Below are 20531 nucleotides of genomic sequence, written 5' to 3'. Positions count from 1 at the left end.
CCCCCTTAACTGTTAGATTTCCTCAGTGCAGGACAGGAAATTCTAACTGATGGTTTCTACTGGCAATTGTTGTAGACTATGTCTATGTTCAAAATTATACCTTAAGTAGTGCACTATATAGGGAAAAGGGTGCCAAGTAATGTTGTATTTAGGGTAGGTTGCCATTTGTGACACAGTCTGTCTTTAGATTATCCATCTAATGAGGCAGGTTGATAGGAGTCAGAGTCAGGTTGTTGTTGCCCTGTAGAACATGCTCATGAAGAACAGAGGACTGAAAAACTACAGTCAACTGATGGCCTAAATTCATTTTCCTCAACTCCATGATTATCCACAAACACATTATTTATCTGAGAGGAGACATTAAATAAGGGTCCTGTCATTTACTCTACAGCTGTAGACACACAAGCAGAGCAAAGTTTAAGAGAAGATCATTGTGCGGGGACTATGTTACTCTGGTGTGAAGCACAAAAGTCACTGGCTCTATAGTAGCAGTTAGGAGAATTAAAGTAGCAGGTTAGGAGAATTAACGTAGCAGGTTATCAGTTTTAAAATATCAGTTTAGGAGAATTGAAGTATCAGGTTAGGATAATTAGGTTAAGGTTTGGAAAAGGGTTAGGCTTAGCTAAAATGCTGTACTCTCGCCACAACTGTAGAAGCCATCAGTTCTGAGAAACCATCAGTGTCACCACACCTGGAGCTGCTTGTGGATTTGACAGGTCTAAAACGCTTTCTCCTCCGACACCGTCAAAACACCAGCTATACGGGTGTCGGCTAGCATGAATCTGAATTAATCGAGCCCTCAATCGTGCAATCACAGTCACATTATTGTTTCTGTTTATTCAGCTCTAGGATTTCATTCAGCTCTTTAGGCTTTGTATAAGACTTTATGCTCCACCCTTGCCCCTGTACCTCATACCTCTATCCCTTCCTCATAACACTATCGTTATCCATTAACCATTTCTCCAAATCTACCATCTACAAATAGATTTTTAGTGCCGCGTTAGCCACAAAGGAGTGTCATGTAATACAAATTGGATCTCTGGGCCCGTATTCATAAAGTGTCTCAAGGTGAGAGTGCTGATCTAGGATCAGTTCCCCCCTGTCCACTGCACCGCCCGCAACCGTAGGGCTCTCCAGAGGGTGTTGCGGTCTGCCCAACGCATCTCCGGGGGCACACTGCCTGCCCTCCAGGACACCTACAGTAACCGATGTCACAGGAAGGCCATAAAGATCATCAAGGACATCAACCACCCGAGCCACGGCCTGTTCACACCGCTATCATCCAGAAGGCGAGGTCAGTACAGGTGCATCACAGGTGCTGCTATCTCATGACCATCAGACTGTTAAATAGCCATCACTAGCTGGCTACCACCCGGTTACCCCCCGGTTACTCAACCCTCTACCTTAGAGGCTGCTGCCCTGTATACATAGACATGGCAACACAGGCCAATTTAATAATGGAACACTAGTCACTTTGATCATGTTTACATACTGCTTTACTCATCTCATATGTATATAGTGTATTCTATTCTACTGTATTTTAGTCAATGCCACTCTGACATTGCTCGTCCTAATATTTATTTATGTATTCATTCTATTCTTTTACTTTTAGAGTTGTGTATTGTCGTGAATTGTTAGATACTATTGCAATGTTGGAGCTAAGAACATAAGCATTTCGCTACACCCACAATAACGTCTGCTAAATATGTGTATGTGATTAATACAATTTGATTTGAGGTAATCTGATATTCATTATGATCTTAAAGGTTAAACTGATCCTAGATCATTGGTCCTACTCTGAGTAGCTTCATGAATGTGGGCCCATGGTTCATGTTGTGCTCTCACTGCAGTCAGGTCACCCGTGATACAAGTCAGTATTCGACGTCCTTCTATGTCTGAGGACATCGGGAGATGACATGGAAACCGGCCATTAGCGGCAACAGTGAGCACTGTTACATTCAAGTAGGTTTCGGTTTTGCATGGGGATGGTCTATGGGCATAAGAATCTACCTCTAATTCCATAGGTTGCATGTTCAAATCCAGCGATTTAACGTTTTACTTAGTTTTAAGCCTATCCCAAACCTTACACCTTACCTTAACCATTTCGGAGTTAATGCCTAACCTAAATATTTGAGAGTTAATTCCTAAACTTAACCTTAAACACTTTGAAATTTGACATTTTCAACAACTTCGAAATTTGATGTTTGAGAAATATGGACGAACGTCCAATTCTGATGTGAGTCTGTGAGAGCTAGTTGCTCAATGAATAGAAACAATAGAATAACTTTCATGTTCCAGCCACTCCTACTTTTTCACTGTACATGCACATTGAAATAATGGGAATGATATTGAATTGTGTTCTTTACATTGTGATACCATATGAAAATGATATGGTCATTGGTAAAAACGTATATCTAAAATGACTTATATTACAATTGTCAGTGATACATACATTCAATATGTGGCCCATGTGGGAATCAACTGCAACCCCCTGGTGTTGAAAACACCATGCTCTAACCCACACAGTCGACCTAGCCGGTTGTAAACCTATGGATATACTTTATTGGTGAATTGTAAGCCATTTACAAACCCTCCATAGATCATATATAAGGGTTCTACCAACCTGCCATTTATTGTTTTTTGCTGTTGTTATTTTTTACAACTTTTTACCAATTGGTTGTGGAGATATTGACCAAAAGAAGGAAGACCCAGGAAATATAATAAGAACACTAACAAAACAATATGGTTCCTGCACCTGCTAGGACCCCTAATAAAATGTAACTCACATAAGGGTACATCGTATCAAAGTTTTTAATTACAAAAATAAATCCATCAGGTGACTTATACTGAGTCCACAAAACCTTATGAACAGCTGTTCGTTCCATGACATGATCTGATCAGGTCAGTCCAGGGGAAAGTTATGATCCCTTATTGATGTCACTTGTTAAATCCCCTTCAGTCAGTGTAGATGAAGGGGAGGAGACAGGTTCAAGAATCATTTTTAAGCCTTGAGACAATTGAGATGTGGATTGTGTATGTGTACCATTAAGAGGGTGAATGGGCAAAACAAAAGATTTAAGTGCCTTTGAACGGGGTATGGTAGTAGATGCCATGCGCAATATTTTATGCACTGAGTGTATGTATAGATATATAGGCCTACAATATTTTAGTTGATGGAAGTATAAGACATGTTTTTGCTGGTTAGTGAGAGGGTTGGATCTCTTGTCTTGATTGGTCCTCAAACTGTATCTCTCCTCATTGCTGAGCAGGAGGGACTTGGACTGTGATCACCGGCTAGAAGAGAGAACTCACACTCAATTAAGAGTTTATAACCATCATGTTATAACAACATTCAATCACTGATTATAATTCAGATGTTCTGTTCAGTATCTGGTCAAATGCAATATTTGAACGATGAGAACAGGCCACTACCCCATTCTAGACACACCACAGACATAGTATTGGTAGGCCTCCAACCAAACTTTGCATTTCAAGGTGATGTCTGTTGTAGGAAGGCAAGGACTGCATGGGACCAGAAATTGGCCTAGTCATTTACAACTCACTGGACCATTTTTTCCCCCTTGTCGTTCCCATCACGAGCCAAATCATGATAATTCTGTGATTAAACCCCAATTTAGACTGTCCCACTGGCCAATGGATCTGTCTGGTATTTGCCAGAACTGACCTATGGCCAGTCCGTTTCTGATTTTAGAGGTTCCATTCCTACACTGACTCACCATTCGTTGTCCTGGAGAGCAGCAATTGACCACCTTGCAGCAGTAGGCAGCGAGCGTGACAGAGATAGCGATGAGAGCAGTATTTATCAGGACCAACTCAGCAAGGTAATGTTCAGTAGAAGCCTGTTGACAAGAATTGGAGCAATGTGTACTTTGTTTCATGTGTTTATTCCTATTGTATGACATATTTTCCTCTTTACACATTTAATTTGTAATATTTGCATGTGACATTTGATAGGATATTCTTAATCTCAGCCCACTTTATCATCCAATATGATCATCCCTGTTTGAACATCCCCTTTTTCAATGTCAATTGAAGTATTTCCAACACATACTGACATATTGTCTGTACATACTCACAGTGATTGAATAGCAAGAATCATTGTGATCAGTGCTGTTGATTTCAACGTATTTCCAGCAGCCATAACCATATTCGTGTCCAGCCATGTCTGACACAGAGACGATCAAGTTGATCACTGATGCTACACAGGCCACTACCTGCATCCCCAGACAGGCCTTCAGCTGAGACAGAGGGGGGAGAAGAGAGCAGCTGAGAGCAGAAGAAATGCCACTGATACAGTATATCTCACTTGTTTTGTCAAAGAACATCTACGCCTACAAATTGCATAACTTACAGTGGGAAGATGGAGATTCTGTGCAGCTATGGCCAAACTACCAGCTATGATCACCTGTAGAAAGAACAACAGTAAGAGACATGTCAACCTCAGACTCAGACTCAACAGCTCTTTAAATTGCTTGTCTTTTAACATCAATCAAGTGAGTAGATGGGGAACATGTATGGTGGGCACTCACAAACACTGATCCAATGATTTGTGTTAAATCTTCAACCACCATGCTTATGCTGTTGGTGAGAATGACAATGACAGAACTGATATAGAACACACTGAGGGCAATCTGAGTCACCTGAGGGGGGAGGAGAGAGGGGTGAAGTAAAATGAACTACATATTAAATAACATTAAATAACATTTCACAAATCATAATACATTATAGTGACATTTAAATGGATTGCCAGACTACACAGACAACACTTTATTTATTTGCTCAGGATGTTTTACCCCCAATGCTTTGGGTTCAGACTCCAGGTACTTCTGTTTTTTGTGAGGAGTTTTCTGAAAAGTCACTGCGACAAGAGGACCCTCTGCACCGGGCACGGCCTCTTCATCTGAAAAGAACATTTGAGTAAACAGTCTAGCAATAGACTGTTGAACCTACTGCAAAACAATCCAATTGATCAAATACATTGAAATGTTATTTGGGAAGAGCATATTGTGCAGATTGCTGTTCACATGCAAAAGTTCTTAACTATTAAATTTCCTCAGTGCAGGACAGGAAATTCTAACTGATGGTTTCTACTGGCAATTGATTGTAGACTATGTCTGCTGTCTCTTATACACATCTAGATGTGTATAAGAGACAGAGGCCAGGTATAGGGGAATAAGGGATGGGTGAGTACTGCAGGGAAGGAGAGGGGGGAGGAGAGAGGGGAGGTGGAGAGAGAATCAGACCGGCTATAGGGGAATAAGGGATGGATGAGTACTGCAGGGAAGGAGAGGGGGGAGGAGAGAGGGGAGGTGGAGAGAGAATCAGACCGGCTATAGGGGAATAAGGGATGGATGAGTACTGCAGGGAAGGAGAGGGGGGAGGAGAGAGGGGAGGTGGAGAGAGAATCAGACCGGGTATAGGCTGTCTCTTATACACATCTAGATGTGTATAAGAGACAGCCCACACACTCCTCCCCCTTAACTGTTAGATTTCCTCAGTGCAGGACAGGAAATTCTAACTGATGGTTTCTACTGGCAATTGTTGTAGACTATGTCTATGTTCAAAATGACATCCTAAGTAGTGTCAGAGGAGAATTGTCAAAGACTCCAGTCACCCAAGTCATAGACTGCTGAACAATTAATCACATGGCCACCCGGACAACTTGGCAGTAAGACTGCTGAACAATTAATCACATGGCCATCTGGACTATCATCAGCATAGCAGTGGAAGTGAACTTTATGATGTTGCATGATCTCGCCCAGGGGTAGGAGGAATATGGATTCTTCTGACAATAACTATTCATGATTGAGGAAGGTTTTTGCAGATTAATGATTGATTTACAGGAATGAGGTCCAATATTTGAATCATCAATTAAATGTATTCAGAAATCTATTGCTTAAAGCTATGTGGTTCACTACAAATCACTTATCAATCCATAATCATTTAGCAGTTGTGAGATGGATGCCTACTTTAAGTAATAATGAAAGTGGTCACACTACATCACACTACATGTAGTCACACTACATCAAGCTGCCCTAAAACATAAATACCTAATACACAATAATAAATGCAGTATCAACATTGTTCTGAAACATGTTGGCTGGAGTTATGCTGTTATCTAATAACCAATACCGCTAGACTGTAATTACATAGCACTTACATAGCACTTACATAGCAGTTATTATGGAAGTACAAAGTAATACCATGTTTCCTAATTTGTTTTAAAGTGAACAGTAAGAAAGCATTTTTATCCAGCCTGGCACTATCACACCTGAATTGACTGGCCAATGAAGCACAAAGCCCTTGATACAGCCTAATGCAATTTGTTGTATCTGCCTGAGATAGATTTCAAATCGACAGCAGATCTGCAATAATCTCACACAATCTTCAGCGATAACACTCATACTATGATCCTATCACCAATATATACTTATTAGCTTTCACTTTAAATTAGAAACAGCAATATATACAAAGGTCATACGTTTAGGGAGGCGTGCCCAGGGAGAAGGAGAGCTGATCCTGGCTGAAGGTCATACTTTTGCCATACTTACAATTCAACTACCAAGCTGCCGTTACTGGAAGTTTGGTGTAAGTCACCTTCACTTCTCTTGTCCTCTTAAGGCAGGCCAACCTTTACATTTAATGGGAATCTTCTGGCCACTGAGAAACACTGGAAATTTATAGGGAAAACCTCACCCACCAATAACGAGATGCACCTGGGCGCAATCACAGTTAGGTGTCGCATGTCACACCAATAAAACAGTCGACATGGGTATTCCCATGTTCTCATGTTTAATTAGAATATAATTTAAAAGTGATTTGTTTTATTACACATGTACTCTTCATTACATTAAGCAATTTTTTTCTCCAACATATTTAGAAAGAGGTTAAGCTACGCATGACCAAGTCGCGTGGCTGCAGGGGGCGTATTGAATAACTGGAAAGAGGTGCCCATTTTCAAACGGCCTCGTACTCAATTCTTGCTCGTACAATATGCATATTATTATTACTATTGGATAGAAAACACTCTCTAGTTTCTAAAACCGTTTGAATTATTTCTCTAAGTGAAACATAACTATTTTTACAGCCCATTTCCTATCCGGAAGTGAGATTTCCAAAAGCGATGTCTCTCTTCAAGAGCTTGTCTATTAAAAGGGCATGTCACTTAGGACTGTAGAAACACGTCATACACCTTCCCCTGGGTGTCATGCGAAGTGAGAGCAGAAATGACTTGATTATCTCGTTCTGGGATTGAATACAACCTCTTGGAGTGAGGGATGCGCCATTATTTTTTTTTGGAAGGCGCGAAGTTGACCTGGAGTCGCCTCCTGGAAAACCGTCGTTATAGGTGAATATGATCTCCGGCTTCGATTTTATTTGATACATGTCACAATATCATCCTAAAGTATGTTTTTTTCAATATAGTTTAATATATTATTTGAAATTTATTCGGGACTTTAGACGTGATGCTTTGGAGGATTTGTTCAAGAAGGAGAGGTTAGCGCCGCACGGCCAGTGTGCTTGCTAATTCAAGAGGAAATAGTTCGTTCTGGATCCAAACAAAGACGGTTCTGAAGAAAGGACCCCTTGTACAACATTCTGATGGAAGATCAACAAAGATAAGACCCAATTTGGGATGCGATTTCATATATCTGTCGAACTGTGCTATCGCTACCGTTTGTCTTGAATAGATGCTGCTGTGTGTTAACTATTGTAGTAAGCTAAATAAACGATATATTGTGTTTTCGCTGTAAAACACTTCAAAAATCGGAAATATTGGCTGTATTCACAAGATCTTTGTCTTTCATTAGCTATCCACCATATATTTTTCTGAAATGTTTTATGATGAGTAATTAGGTAGTTGACGTTGGTGTCTGTATTTACTCTGGCTACTCCCGTGCGATTTCTGACTGTAGCTATGATGGTAGCAGTAATGTAAAACTGATTTATAGCTCAAATATGCACATTTTTTCGAACAAAACATAGATTATTGTGTTAACATGTTATAGGACTGTCATCTGAGGTAGTTTTTTCTAGGTTTATTTAGGTTAGTTCTAGGTTAGTTAGGTTGGCTTTGTGCATGCTACCTGCATGCTACCGGTGCTGTGAAAATGTCTGTCCTCTTTTGATTTGGTGGTGAGCTAACATAAATATACATGGTGTTTTTGCTGTAATACATTTAAAAAATCGGACATGTTGGCTGGAGTTTGTCTTTCAAATGCTGTATTGGACTTGTTAATGTGTGAAAGTTAATATAAAAAAAAAAAATAGATTTTGAATTTCGCGCCCTGCACTTGAGCTGGATGTTCATAAGTGTACCGGTGTCGGGCTTGCAGCCCTAACAAGTTAAGGGGCAGCACCGGAATGAGGTAGCTCAGGACAGAGAGGTAGCTCAGGACAGAGAGGTAGCTCAGGATAGAGAGTACTCAGGATAGAGAGGTAGCTCAGGATAGAGGGGCAAATCCGGACTGAAGGGCAGTTCGGATTAATGGCAGCTCTGGCTGCTCATGGCTAGCTGGCGGCTCTGGACGCTCATGGCTGGCTGGCGGCTCTGGACGCTCATGGCTGGCTGACGGCTCTGGACGCTCATGGCTGGCTGACGGCTCTGGACGCTCATGGCTGGCTGACGGCTCTGGACGCTCATGGCTGGCTGACGGCTCTGGACGCTCATGGCTGGCTGAGGCTCTGACGCTCATGGCTGGCTGACGGCTCTGGACGCCATTGCTGGCTGGCGGCTCTGGCTGCTCATGGCTCGTGACGGCTCTGGCTGCTCATGGCTCGCTGATGGCTCTGTTCTGCTCATGGCTCGCTGACGGCTCTGGCTGCTCATGGCTCGCTGGCGGCTCTGGCAGATCCTGGCTGACTGCCGCTCGGCAATCCTGTCTGGTTGGCGCTCTGGCAGATCCGTGGTGGCTCTGGCAGATCCTGTCTGGTTGGCGGCTCTGGCAGATCCTGTCTGGTTGGCGGCTCTGGCAGAGTGCTGTCTGGTTGGCGGGCGGCTGGCAGATCCTGTCTGGTTGGCGGCTCTGGCAGATCCTGTCTGGTTGGCGGCCCTGGCAGATCCTGTCTGGTTGGCGCTCTGGCAGATCCTGACTGACGAATGGCTCTAGCGGCTCCTGACTGACGAACGGCTCTGACGGCTCGGGACAGACGGGCGGCTCTAATGGCTCGGGGCAGACGGATGGCTCAGATGGCGCGGGTAGACGGATGGCTCAGATGGTGCTGGGTAGACGGATGGCTCAGATGGCACTGGGCAGACGGATGGCTCAGATGGCACTGGCAGACGGATGGCTCAGATGGCACTGGGCAGACGGATGTCAGATGGCACTGGGCAACGGATGGCTCAGATGGCACTGGGCAGACGGATGGCTCTGGCCGGATGAGGCGCACTGTAGGCCTGGTGCGTGGTGCCGGAACTGGAGGCACCGGGCTAAAGACACGCACCTTCAGGCTAGTGCGGGAAGCAGGGACAGGCACACTGAACTCTCAAGGCGTACTATGGTCCTGGTGCGTGGTACCGGCACTGGTGGCACCGGGCTGAGGGCACGCACATCAGGACGAGTACGGGGAAAGGAACAGTGTGTACAGGGCTCTGGAGACGCACAGGTGGCTTAGTGCGTGGTGCCGGAACTGGAAGCACTGGGCTGGGACACGCACCATAGGAGAGTGCGTGGAGGAAGAACAGGGCTCTGGAAACGCACTTGAAACCTGGTGCGTGTGTAGGCACTGGTGGTACTGGGTTGGGGCGGGGAGGTGGCGCCGGAAATACCGGACCGTGCAGGCGTACTGGCTCCCTTGAGCATTGAGCCTGCCCAACCTTACCTGGTTGAATGCTCCCCGTCGCCCGACCAGTGTGGGGAGGTGGAATAACCCGCACCGGGCTATGTAGGCGAACCGGGGACACCATGCGTAAGGCTGGTGCCATGTATGCCGGCCCAAGGAGACGCACTGGAGACCAGACGCGTTGAGCCGGCTTCATGACACCTGGCTCAATGCCCAATCTAGCCCTACCAGTGCGGGGAGGTGGAATAACCCGCACCGGGCTATGAACACGTACAGGAGACACCGTGCGCTCTACTGCGTAACACGGTGTCTGCCCGTACTCCCGCTCTCCACGGTTAGCCTGGGAAGTGGGCGCAGGTCTCCTACCTGCCCTCGGCCCACTACCTCTTAGCCTCCCCCCCAAGAAATGTTTGGGGTTTCTTCACGGGCTTCCGTGCTAGCCGCATACCTTCATATCTCCGGTTCCTTTCCCCGGTTGCCTCTGCTCTCCTCACTGCCTCCAGCTGTTCCCATGGGAGGCGATCCCTTCCAGCCAGGATCTCCTCCCATGTGTAGCAACCCTTGCCGTTCAACACGTCCTCCCATGTCCATTCCTGTTTGGTAGGCCACTGCTCGAACTCACGCTGCTTGGTCCTGGTTTGGTGGGTGGTTCTGTAACGGGTGTCTCTCTCCCTCTCTGATTATGTGTAGAATAATGCCTTATTAATGGCAGTAATGTCCTGTAACTTATGGTTTTGCCTTGTTATTCAATATTCACCTTTGATATTAATCTTTCAGATCATTCTTGATAGCCTATTAGTGTAACTTAACAATAGTCCTTTTGCACATTGCTCCAGTCCCTCCAGAAGTGGCGATGGCCAGCCGGGCCCCAGTGGACCTTCAGTGCCCCTCAGACGTGGTGAGGAACAGTTTGGCCTCAGTGGACCTCCAGGGCCCCCCAGACCCCTTGTTGCATCCTGGGTCTACATTCTCCCCAATCATTTGATGGCCATTTTCAAAAGTCTGCCAAAATATGCTCCTGCAAACACATTGCAACTAGCGAAGACTCTAATGCAACAATAAAAACAGGGTTGTTGACACCAAAATGTTCAGTTGAGCCCAATCATATTTCAGCTACATTGAGGGGGCTGAGCTACAAAGTAGTAGCGCCTACCTGTTTGTGAATTCAGTGGAAAGGCTATGGGCCATAAAACTGCGATGATGTATAATTAGCTATTTCACTTTCTTTGTTTCAGACCTTTGTGGTTTCTTTTGGGTATCCTACCTTGGAGACTTTTCTGGTGGGTCCACTTCTCTTCACTCCAAGGACATATATTTCCTCATCGTCCTTGTTGGTTTACCTATGTTGTCCTTTACGACATCTTTCAGCAGTTTATGTTTATTTTACCAAGCAAGTTGACTGAGAACACAAACTGTATTACAACAACAAACTGGTGACCATTTGCATGCATGGGAAGGTGAGGGGTAGAATGGGCCAAAATGAAGTGTACAAAAATCAAGATGTCGTCTCTTGTGTTTTTTGTGGGGTAGGGTCTGCCTGTCTTGCCTGGACCCCCCGGGTCCCCAGGTCCTGCAGTTGCTGGGTCAGCGGAACCCATAAATGACACCCTTGCCCACGCCATGCTGGTGTCAGATGGAGTCGTAAAAATGTGGTTTTGTTTGTTTTTAATGATGGGAATTGAGTCACAAAAATATGTTGAAATTAAGTGTCCAGTATATTGAAATTCAATGCTTCCATATTATGAGGATAAGTTGCTGTTTTTGTGAGACAGAAAGATGAATGAAAGTCAAATAAATTGTTTTGTTTATGTGTTATACGTGTGATAGTATTTAACTGCATGGCAGTACATGTAAGTATTTAGTCAATTTCATAACTGGTGTCATGACTGGTCTGCTCGGGTCAGGTTACCGTGGACCACAATCCTACAGAGAGATCTCTCACACCCACCAGTGGGGAAGAGATCGAGAGGTATGGAGATGGCGAGGTTTTATGACACCTCACGCCCATTGTAAATCTAAGGCAGCAGACAAAATTCCTTAGTCCTCTCACTATGGAGAACCGGCCTCAGAACATTAACATACAATATGGTCTTTGGGACAATAGTGTTCGTCAGCCACAATGGTGGTAATGACGATAGATGGAATAAGAAAATGTATGTCATTTTTGTTATGTTATCAAAAGTTAAAGGACAACATTATAACGACAACATTGTAACTTTAAGAGTTTTTCCAATACAGTTGAAGTCAGAAGTTTACATACACCTTGCCAAATACATTTAAACTCAGTTTTTCACAATTCCTGACATTGAATCCGAGTAAAACTTCCCTGTCTTAGGTCAGTTAGGATCACCACTTTATTTTAAGAATGTGAAATGTCAGAATATTAATTATTTCAGCTTTTATTTCTGTCATCACATTCCCAGTGGGTCAGAAGTTTACATACACTCAATTAGTATTTGGTAGCACTGCCTTTAAATTGTTTAACTTGGGTCAAACGTTTCGGGTAGCCTTCCACAAGCTTCCCACAATATTATGGGTGAATTTTGGCCTATTCCTCCTGACAGAGCTGGTGTGAATGAGTCAGGTTTGTAGGCCTCCTTGCTCGTGTTACGCCCCTGAAAAAGGGGAGAAATAATCACGAGAGTGATACGGTATTGTTTCCTCAATGAGAACTTTTAGTGCAATTCATTTTACAAAAGTAACACATTTTACAGAACAACAGATCTACAGGAAATAGATCGTTTTGTAGGGTACAAGGCTTATTCAAGTCACAACAGTATACACTGTAATTCACTGAAACAGATACTAATTACAATATAACTGTCAAGCACAAAGCTTTAACTCAGTAAACCATAACTCAATTTATCAACAGGCAATAAAGTGTTTGAAAAAACATTATACAAATAACACTGCAAAATATCTTATTAACAACGCACATGTTCATTCACAATCGACATAAAATGGCAGCTACTCTCAGTACGAAGCTATTCTTCGCTGCAACCGAGCAMGGCTCATATTACTCTCTGCAAACTTAACTCTAACTTCCTCAAGATGTTACTAAGAAACCTTAAACACTCTTGACATGTTAGCGAGCTATTACATTTAAATTACTCTTTTTTATCATCAATAACGTACCTGAAAAAGGGGAGAAATAATCACGAGAGTGATACGGTATTGTTTCCTCAATGAGAACTTTTAGTGCAATAAGGAAAGACCGCGATTTGCCCGGGAACTTGGGTGGAGACCAGAGCAATCGATCTCAGGCTCATAGATTAAGAGCATTTAGTAGATCACAGATTAACACTTTTACCCTTCCATTAGGCACCACAAAATAAAGTAATCAATATAACGTTTACACATTCCTCTCACAATTCGTACCCTTTGTACGCTTGACYMATTTTAACTTTTTAACACAATTATATGAATGTTATCAATCTCTATCAACTAATACTGAATGCATGATCTTCTTAACCTTAGATGTTTTAAGATCCTCACATACTATGAACTTACTAATACTTTTTAATGTATAACAGGCTATGAGTATTTCCTTTAACCTGTCACACTCGCACACGCTTTTTCAGTTCTGCCCACAAATGTTATATAGGTGTCACGACTTCCGCCGAAGTTGGTCCCTCTCCTTGTTTGGGCGGCGTTCGGCGGTCGACGTCACCGGCTTTCTAGTCGCCACCGATCCATGTTTCATTTTCGCTTGGTTTTGTCTTCATTATTACACACCTGATTTCTATTTAATTAATTATGTTCCTTATTTAACCCCCTGGCTTCCATCTCTGTGTTGTGCGTTATTGTTTGTCATGTGGGTTCGTGTTATTTGTACTTTGGATTTTGTGTTCCATGTTGGAACATTATTCTCAAATTTTTTGAGTAAACTGTTAGACTATACTCATCTCTGTGTCCTGCGCCTGACTCCACCTTTCTCCATTTCACCAACACCCTCACAATAGGTTTGAGGTTAGGGCTTTGTGACGTGGCCACTCCAATACCTTCACTTTGTTGTCCTTAAGCCATTTTGCCACAACTTTGGAAGTATGCTTGGGGTCATTGTCCATTGCGAGACCCATTTGCGACCAAGCTTTAACTTCCTGACTGATGTTTTGAGATGTTGCTTCAATATATCCACATAATTTTCCTTCCTCATGATGCCAGCTATTTTGTGAAGTGCACCAGTCCCTCCTGCAGCAAAGCACCCCCACAACATGTTGCTGCCACCCCCGTGCTTCAAGGTTGGGATGATGTTCTTCAGCTTGCAAGCCTCCCCCTTTTTCCTCCAAACATAACAATGGTCATTATGGCCAAACAGTTCTATTTCAGTTTCATCAGGCCAGAGGACATTTCTCAAAAAGTACGATATTTGTCCCCATGTACAGTTGCAAACCGTAGTCTGGCTTTTTTATGGCGGTTTTGGAGTGGTGACTTCTTCCTTGCTGAGTGGCCTTTTAGGTTATGTCGTACTAATTGTACTGTGGATATAGATCATTTTGTACCCGTTTCCTCCAGCATCTTCACAAGGTCCTTTACTGTTGTTCTGGGATTGATTCGCACTTTTCGCATCAGAGTGCGTTCATCTCTAGAAGACCGAACGCGTCTCCTTCCTGAGTGGTATGACGGCTGTGTGGTCCCATGGTGTTCATACTTGCGTACTATTGTTTGTGCAGATGAACGTGTTACCTTCAGGCGTTTGGAAATTGCTCCCAAGGATGAACCAGACTTGTGGAGGTCTACAATTTTCTTCTGAGGTCTTGGCTGATTTATTTACATTTTCCCATGATGTCAAGCAAAGAGGCACTGAGTTTGAAGGTAGGCCTTGAAATACATCCACAGGTACACCTCCCAATTGACTCAATGTAATGCTCGTCGTTGGAATGAGGTGAGGACCAAAGCGCAGCGTGGTAAGTGTTCATCATTATATTTATTAACAGATAACACACAGAAAATAATCACCCACAACACACAATGAAAAACAGGCTACCTAAATTTTGGGCCCTGGACTGGGCACCCTCGGTGCGGGTCCCGGACTGGGCACCCTCGTTGTGGGCCCCGGACTGGAAACCGTCGCTGGAGGCTCCGGACTGGAGGCCGTCGCTGGAGGCTCCGGACTGGAGGACGTCGCTGGGGGCTCTGGACTGGAGTCTTCGTTCCAGACTCCTCACTGCAGGCTTCGTGCCATGGATCATCACTGGAGGCTTCTTGCCATGGATCATCACTGGAGGCTTCTTGTCATGGATCATCACTGAGGCTTCGTGGCATGGATCATCACTGGAGGCTTCTTGCCATGGATCATCACTGGAGGCTTCGTGCCATGGATCATCACTGGAGGCTTCTTGCCATGGATCATCACTGGAGGCTTCGTGGCATGGATCATCACTGGAGGCTTCTTGCCATGGATCATCACTGGAGGTTTCTTGCCATGGATCATCACTGGAGGGAGGAGACGTATGGGCAGTCTGGTACATTGAGCTGCCACAGGGCTCACCAGGCTGGGGAGACATACGGGAGGATTAGTTCTAGGGGCAGGCACAGGACTCACCAGGCTGGAGAGACATACAGGAGGCCCTGTCCTAGGCAGAGGCACCGGATACACTGGGCCGTGGAGGCGCACTGGAGGTCTTGAGCGTAGAGCCTGCACAACCCGTCCTATCTGGATGGTTATTTTCCGCCTGCAGATGCGGGGCACAGGCACAGGACGCACCGGGCTGTGCAGACGCACCGGAGACACAGTGCGCAGAGCCGACGCAGGACATCCCGGGCCGTAGAGACGTACTGGCGGTCAGATGCGCTGAGGCGGCATCCTCCGACCTGGCTGGATGCCCACTCTAGCCCGGCTGATTCGGGGAGCTGGAAGGTAGCGCACCGGGCTGTGCACGCGCACTGGAGACACCGTGCGCTCCACCGCAGAAAACGGTGCCTGACCAGTACGACGCTCGCCACGGTAAGCACGGGGAGTTGGCTCAGGTCTCCAACCTCACTCAGCCAAACTCCCCGTGTTCCCCCTCCCACATTTTCTTTGGAGATGCCTCTCCGGCTTCCTTGCTAGCCGAGTCCCTTCGTAACGCTGTCGCTCTGCTCTTGCTGCCTCCAGTTCCTCCCGTGGACGGCGATACTCCCAAGCTTGCCTCCAGGGTCCCTTACCGTCCAGGATCTCCTCCCAAGTCCAGGAATCCTGGACACGCTGCTCCTCCTTACCACGCTGCTTGGTCCGTTGTTGGTGGTGGGAAGTTCTGTCACGGTCGTTAAAAAAAGAGGACCAAGGTGCAGCGTGGTGGGCGTACATTTTCTTTTATTTGGGAAAAAGTCGCCGAACAAAACAATAAACACTACAAAAACAAACCGTGAAGCTAAAGGCTATGTGCCCTAAACAAAAGTCAACTTCCCACAAAGACAGGTGGAAAAAAGGGCTACCTAAGTATGGTTCTCAATCAGAGACAACGATAGACAGCTGCCTCTGATTGAGAACACAAATAAATAGAAAACATAGAAATAAAGAAACTAGAATGCCCACCCTAGTCACACCCTGGCCTAACCAAAATAGAGAATAAAAGCCTCTCTATGGCCATGGCGTGACAATCGTACTAAGTTCTAATCAATAGCCTAGACTGTGTGTTTGTGTATGTGTATCTTATATGATCATTTTAGCTTGTTAGCAAGTAAATAATCAACTCAATTGGTGGGGTACGGATTTATTTGATGAGACTTTGGTTTGTGCAGATTCCCAGATTATGTGACGTTCAGAATGAGACTGTAGAGGAAATTGATTAATTATCGACTGTTGTAAAATCGATATTCTGATATTCTTTGAGTTAATTTGGGAAATAGAAAGTCAATAAAACCAAACTTTCCCATGGTGCCCCAGGTTAATGAGTTAATAAATACCTGATTCATTTAATCACGTAATTATAAACCGTTAATCATTCGACGAGCAGCAGTCATCACATTAATCAGTACAACGTCAGAAAACTGGTTATAATGAGTCCTAATACAAACATTTGTGTTACAGATAACCTCAGACACCCTGGTGACAATGGACATCTCCCAACTTTATGAACATTTCAAATAGAACAAATCTTCCTCAAAAAGAAAGGAGGACCAAGGCACTCTTCATATAATTAATTAAAATGCCTTTATTAGTATGGCATGTTCAATAGAAACAAAGTTGTTTAAAAACCGATGCGTTTCGGCTGCATGGCCTTCGTCAGGGAGTACAAAAAAAGGAGAATACAATGTCCTCTTTTGAAAGGCTTTTCCAATTAGCCCTAATTAGAAGAGGGAGTGGTTACCAAATTGGACACACCTAGTAAGCAATAATATACACATTAAAAGGTGAAATACTGTAGCTATGTTATCATAAGCATACAACTCCAAGCTAGAAGTATCAGAACACTAAAAGGTAGTTCTAACCTTAAATATGACTGGGAGAAGTGTCTAGAATAACAAATCTTCCTATTTGTATTTTGGTGATTAATATAGGGCAGACTGACATGTTCTCTACTTTCTCCCCTTTCCACTTGCCTCCTTTTTTGCAGTAATGCTGCATTCACTTCGTTACATGTATGTATACATCCTATTCATACTATTGTTTATAAATATAATAAAATGTTTTAACATATTGTCATTACTTAAAGGGCTGTGAAAACAATTTAAATGTCACAATATATTTAGGGGTGCAAAACCCAGATTCAAATCATGTGTTTATCTATTGCCATGGACGTAGCATCTTTCTTTCCCAATCCATTGGCAAATGACTTTAAACTGAATGTTTCTCAGTTGATGATTTAGGACAGGGTTCCTCAACTGGCTGTGGTTTTATTTGGCCCCTCAAGTTTTCTGAGCAACATTAATATAGATACTTTTTTTCTGCGGTAAGGAAGTCTGAAAGGCCTCTCATCTTTCAGTCTTATTCTATGCACAAAGTCTCTTGCTTCGCCACAGTCCAATTTCCCTCTGGAAAATATGCTGTCATATTTCACAACCAGGTCTGCCATCTTGTGTTTCCATTCATCTGATACTCTGATACACAGGAGGCAATGTCAACATCAGTTAGACCCATGTCTTTCAACACATCAGCATATGAGCGTTTTTCTACCTGTTCAGTCGTGGTTCCAATTCTGTGCAACATCTTGTTTGTCATCACATTGACCACAGCAGCTGCTGTTTAGGTCTTCCAATGCTATGCAGGGGTATACATCTACCAGTTTTGCATTACACTTCAGTGTAACCGGGCGATCTTGGAGATTAACCACCTCATGGGGATCCATTTGTCACCCCACAGCGGGCATACAGTACGACCCACTAACACACTATGCTGCTCGGGACGTTGTGGGCTCTACAATAACAGTACTGCTAATGGAAAAGAGTACTGCTAATGGAAAATGTTCCTTTCAGCCTACCCCAGACTAAGGGTTCATGTTTTGTGAATAGTGTCACACACCGGCTGAGAACAACAGTGGCAACTTTTTTTCAGGCATTTTACTTCCTTGCCAACGGTCAACATTTTCCAGTATGCTTAGAAGTGCATCTGATTCATCAGAAAGTCCATTGACTGGTTGTGATATTGCTTTCCAATATCCCTCTGTACTTTTTAGTTGATGGAGGACATTTCAGTACATTTGTTACAATGATCACGTCATCAGTTTGCCCTGGCACAACTAAGACTGGCACCAGCATCTTGCAGTTCATTAATTCGATATGGAGCTCATATTTGGATTTGGGATTGACTTGTTGGCCTTCACATCCCACGAGTACTACAGGAGTGGACATTTTCGAGCTTTCAGTTAAGACATGTTTCGAAGCAATGTATACTCAGCAGATTCACTTAACATACAGGTCATTGAACCACTATCAATGAGTCCTCTCAGTTCTACTGAACCCTGCACGGTCACTGGTGCATAGAACAGACTTTCATTGCCGGTTATTCTCTGAGTACGTTGATATATCACATTTGTGTTGCCTTGGTTTTTCTCTTTGTATGAAGAGTTCTATTTCAGGATCAGTTTAATTTATAGTTTTTAGCTGCACCTTTCCCTTCAAGGTGCAGACCTATTAGTTTATAGCTGGACCTTGATTTTGTGGCCGCTGCCCTACTGGTGCCTCTCTTCTAATCTCCTGCTTTTGTGGGCAGTCTATGGTTTGATGGCCAGGATTTTGACATTTGAAGCACATGCGGTCATTAAGACAGTGAGACCTGAGTGGAGTGAGCCACATCTTTACATATAGCACATGGGAAGGAGGGAGACAGCTGTACAGTTCTGCGGGGCCCTCTTGTGGCAGGGTGAGCAGCGTTTTGGTTTATAATAAACTGTTCTAGCAGTGTTAAAAGTTTTGTTATTGTCACCTGATCATTGCAACTCTGAACTCCTTGAACCGCTGAGCTAAGGACGGGGTGCTCTGAGCTCTCCTCTGTTTTTTGGATGTCTTCCTGTAGTGTCAATATGTTTTGCTTCCTCCTTGTAGCACATCTGTCATTTTGGTGGCTGCCTATCAATTCCTGAACTTCACCCACTGTCCGTTTCACCCTAGGCTTGCATCCGAATGCTGTGTACAGTTCATGATTGGGGCAGTGCTTCACAAATATCATGGCGACCGCATGACCCACGTCATCCATCTGTCTGCCCTGTCTTTGTGGACATTCATTAGCTAGATCTGCTACTCGGTTAAGGCGCACCCAGTAGTCTAAGCTATTCTCCCCGTGATAAGGTTTGGTTTCATAAAAATCTTGAAGTGGCGTAGTAGAGGAGATGGTCTCACCAAAATGCTGTTTCAAAATACTGAAAATAACCTCAGGGTCTCTGCTGATGGAACAATAGGGTTGCTGCGGATTCCTATCTTGACCAAATCCTTTGCCCTCCCCATGAACCTTTCCATGATTTCATTACCTTGCTCTGGCATTTTGTGACCTTTCTTTACCAAGTAAATCTTCATCATTTCCTGCCACTCATACACAGTACATTTATCTGTTCCATCACCTCTGAAAGTGGGTGGCTCACACATGTCAGATTTCATGACAAAGTTAACCTTGGACCAATCTGGCATGCACACTGGGACAGTGTCGGCAGATACCTTGGATGGAGAGATATTACTTGCTGACAGACTTGAAACAATACTGCGACCAATCTCTTGACCCATCTGCTTGACTAAATCAAGCATAACACTCTGCTGCGTAAGGTATTCATCATCATTGGAGTATTCATCATCTCCATCACTCTGACATGTTGTTTGATCAATAACATCCTCTTGTTCATTTACTGACGTTACACCAGCACTCCTGGTAAAGCTATGCTCTACCATTCTAGCTATCTGAGCTCCCCTACCAATACTGGGGGTTACAATATCACAGTTAACTCCCCTAGGTTATAAGTCCTCACTCACCAGTAAAAGTGGTGGATCACCATTGGGCTTGACCAGAGTACCTGGATTTTTTGGTGTGGAGATGTCATGACGAATATTTAAATTAACTGTCTCATGAAGTTGACGGCAGGTGTAGTCCTCTTCTCTGGAGCACTGCTGTATTCCTGGTGATCGGCGATGGCTGATCTTGTAGATCTGGGTCACTGCACCAATTTTGTAACCAACTTCACATAGCCCCCCAGAAGAAAGGCACACGGACACCCACACTTCAGGACTCGGTTTTTATCTGCAGTAAAATATATCAAACAGTGATGATAGGCATTGACAGGATGGTCACAGCCACACCTTCACTGCTCTCAGAATATCTC

At 44.1% G+C, this 20531-nt stretch overlaps 2 protein-coding genes across 2 annotated transcripts in view; one reads left to right on the top strand and one right to left on the bottom strand.

Moving 5' to 3' along the window:
* The window catches only part of LOC111965006 (DNA-directed RNA polymerase III subunit RPC7-like), a 737315-nt gene that overhangs the window by 283937 nt on the left and 432847 nt on the right, over positions 1–20531 (top strand). The gene's annotated exons all lie outside the window — the stretch shown is intronic.
* On the bottom strand, positions 2794–4949 carry LOC111965018 (membrane-spanning 4-domains subfamily A member 4A). Its single transcript, XM_023988958.3, has 6 exons — positions 4815–4949; positions 4551–4661; positions 4373–4426; positions 4098–4259; positions 3738–3860; positions 2794–3294 (listed from the first exon to the last, which is right to left on the bottom strand). Exons 1-6 carry the CDS (start codon positions 4932–4934, stop codon positions 3256–3258), a joined length of 609 nt encoding a protein of 202 aa, XP_023844726.1. The 5' UTR covers positions 4935–4949; the 3' UTR covers positions 2794–3255.

The sequence above is a fragment of the Salvelinus sp. IW2-2015 genome, linkage group LG6.1 (assembly GCF_002910315.2).
Source record: "Salvelinus sp. IW2-2015 linkage group LG6.1, ASM291031v2, whole genome shotgun sequence".
In the NCBI taxonomy this organism is placed as follows: Eukaryota; Metazoa; Chordata; class Actinopteri; order Salmoniformes; family Salmonidae; genus Salvelinus; species Salvelinus sp. IW2-2015.
Note: the sequence above shows the minus strand (reverse complement) of the source record. Positions and strands in the feature narration are given on the sequence as shown.

Excerpts from the sequence above, each read along its gene's own strand:
- LOC111965018 (XM_023988958.3), bottom strand. The coding sequence starts at position 4,934 with ATGTTCTTTTCAGATGAAGAGGCCGTGCCCGGTGCAGAGGGTCCTCTT. Across the intron at positions 4,427-4,550 it reads AAATCATTGGATCAGTGTTT|GTGATCATAGCTGGTAGTTT; the intron begins GTGAGTGCCCAC and ends TTCTTTCTACAG. Across the intron at positions 3,295-3,737 it reads GCTCTCCAGGACAACGAATG|CCGGTGATCACAGTCCAAGT; the intron begins GTGAGTCAGTGT and ends TCTCTCTTCTAG.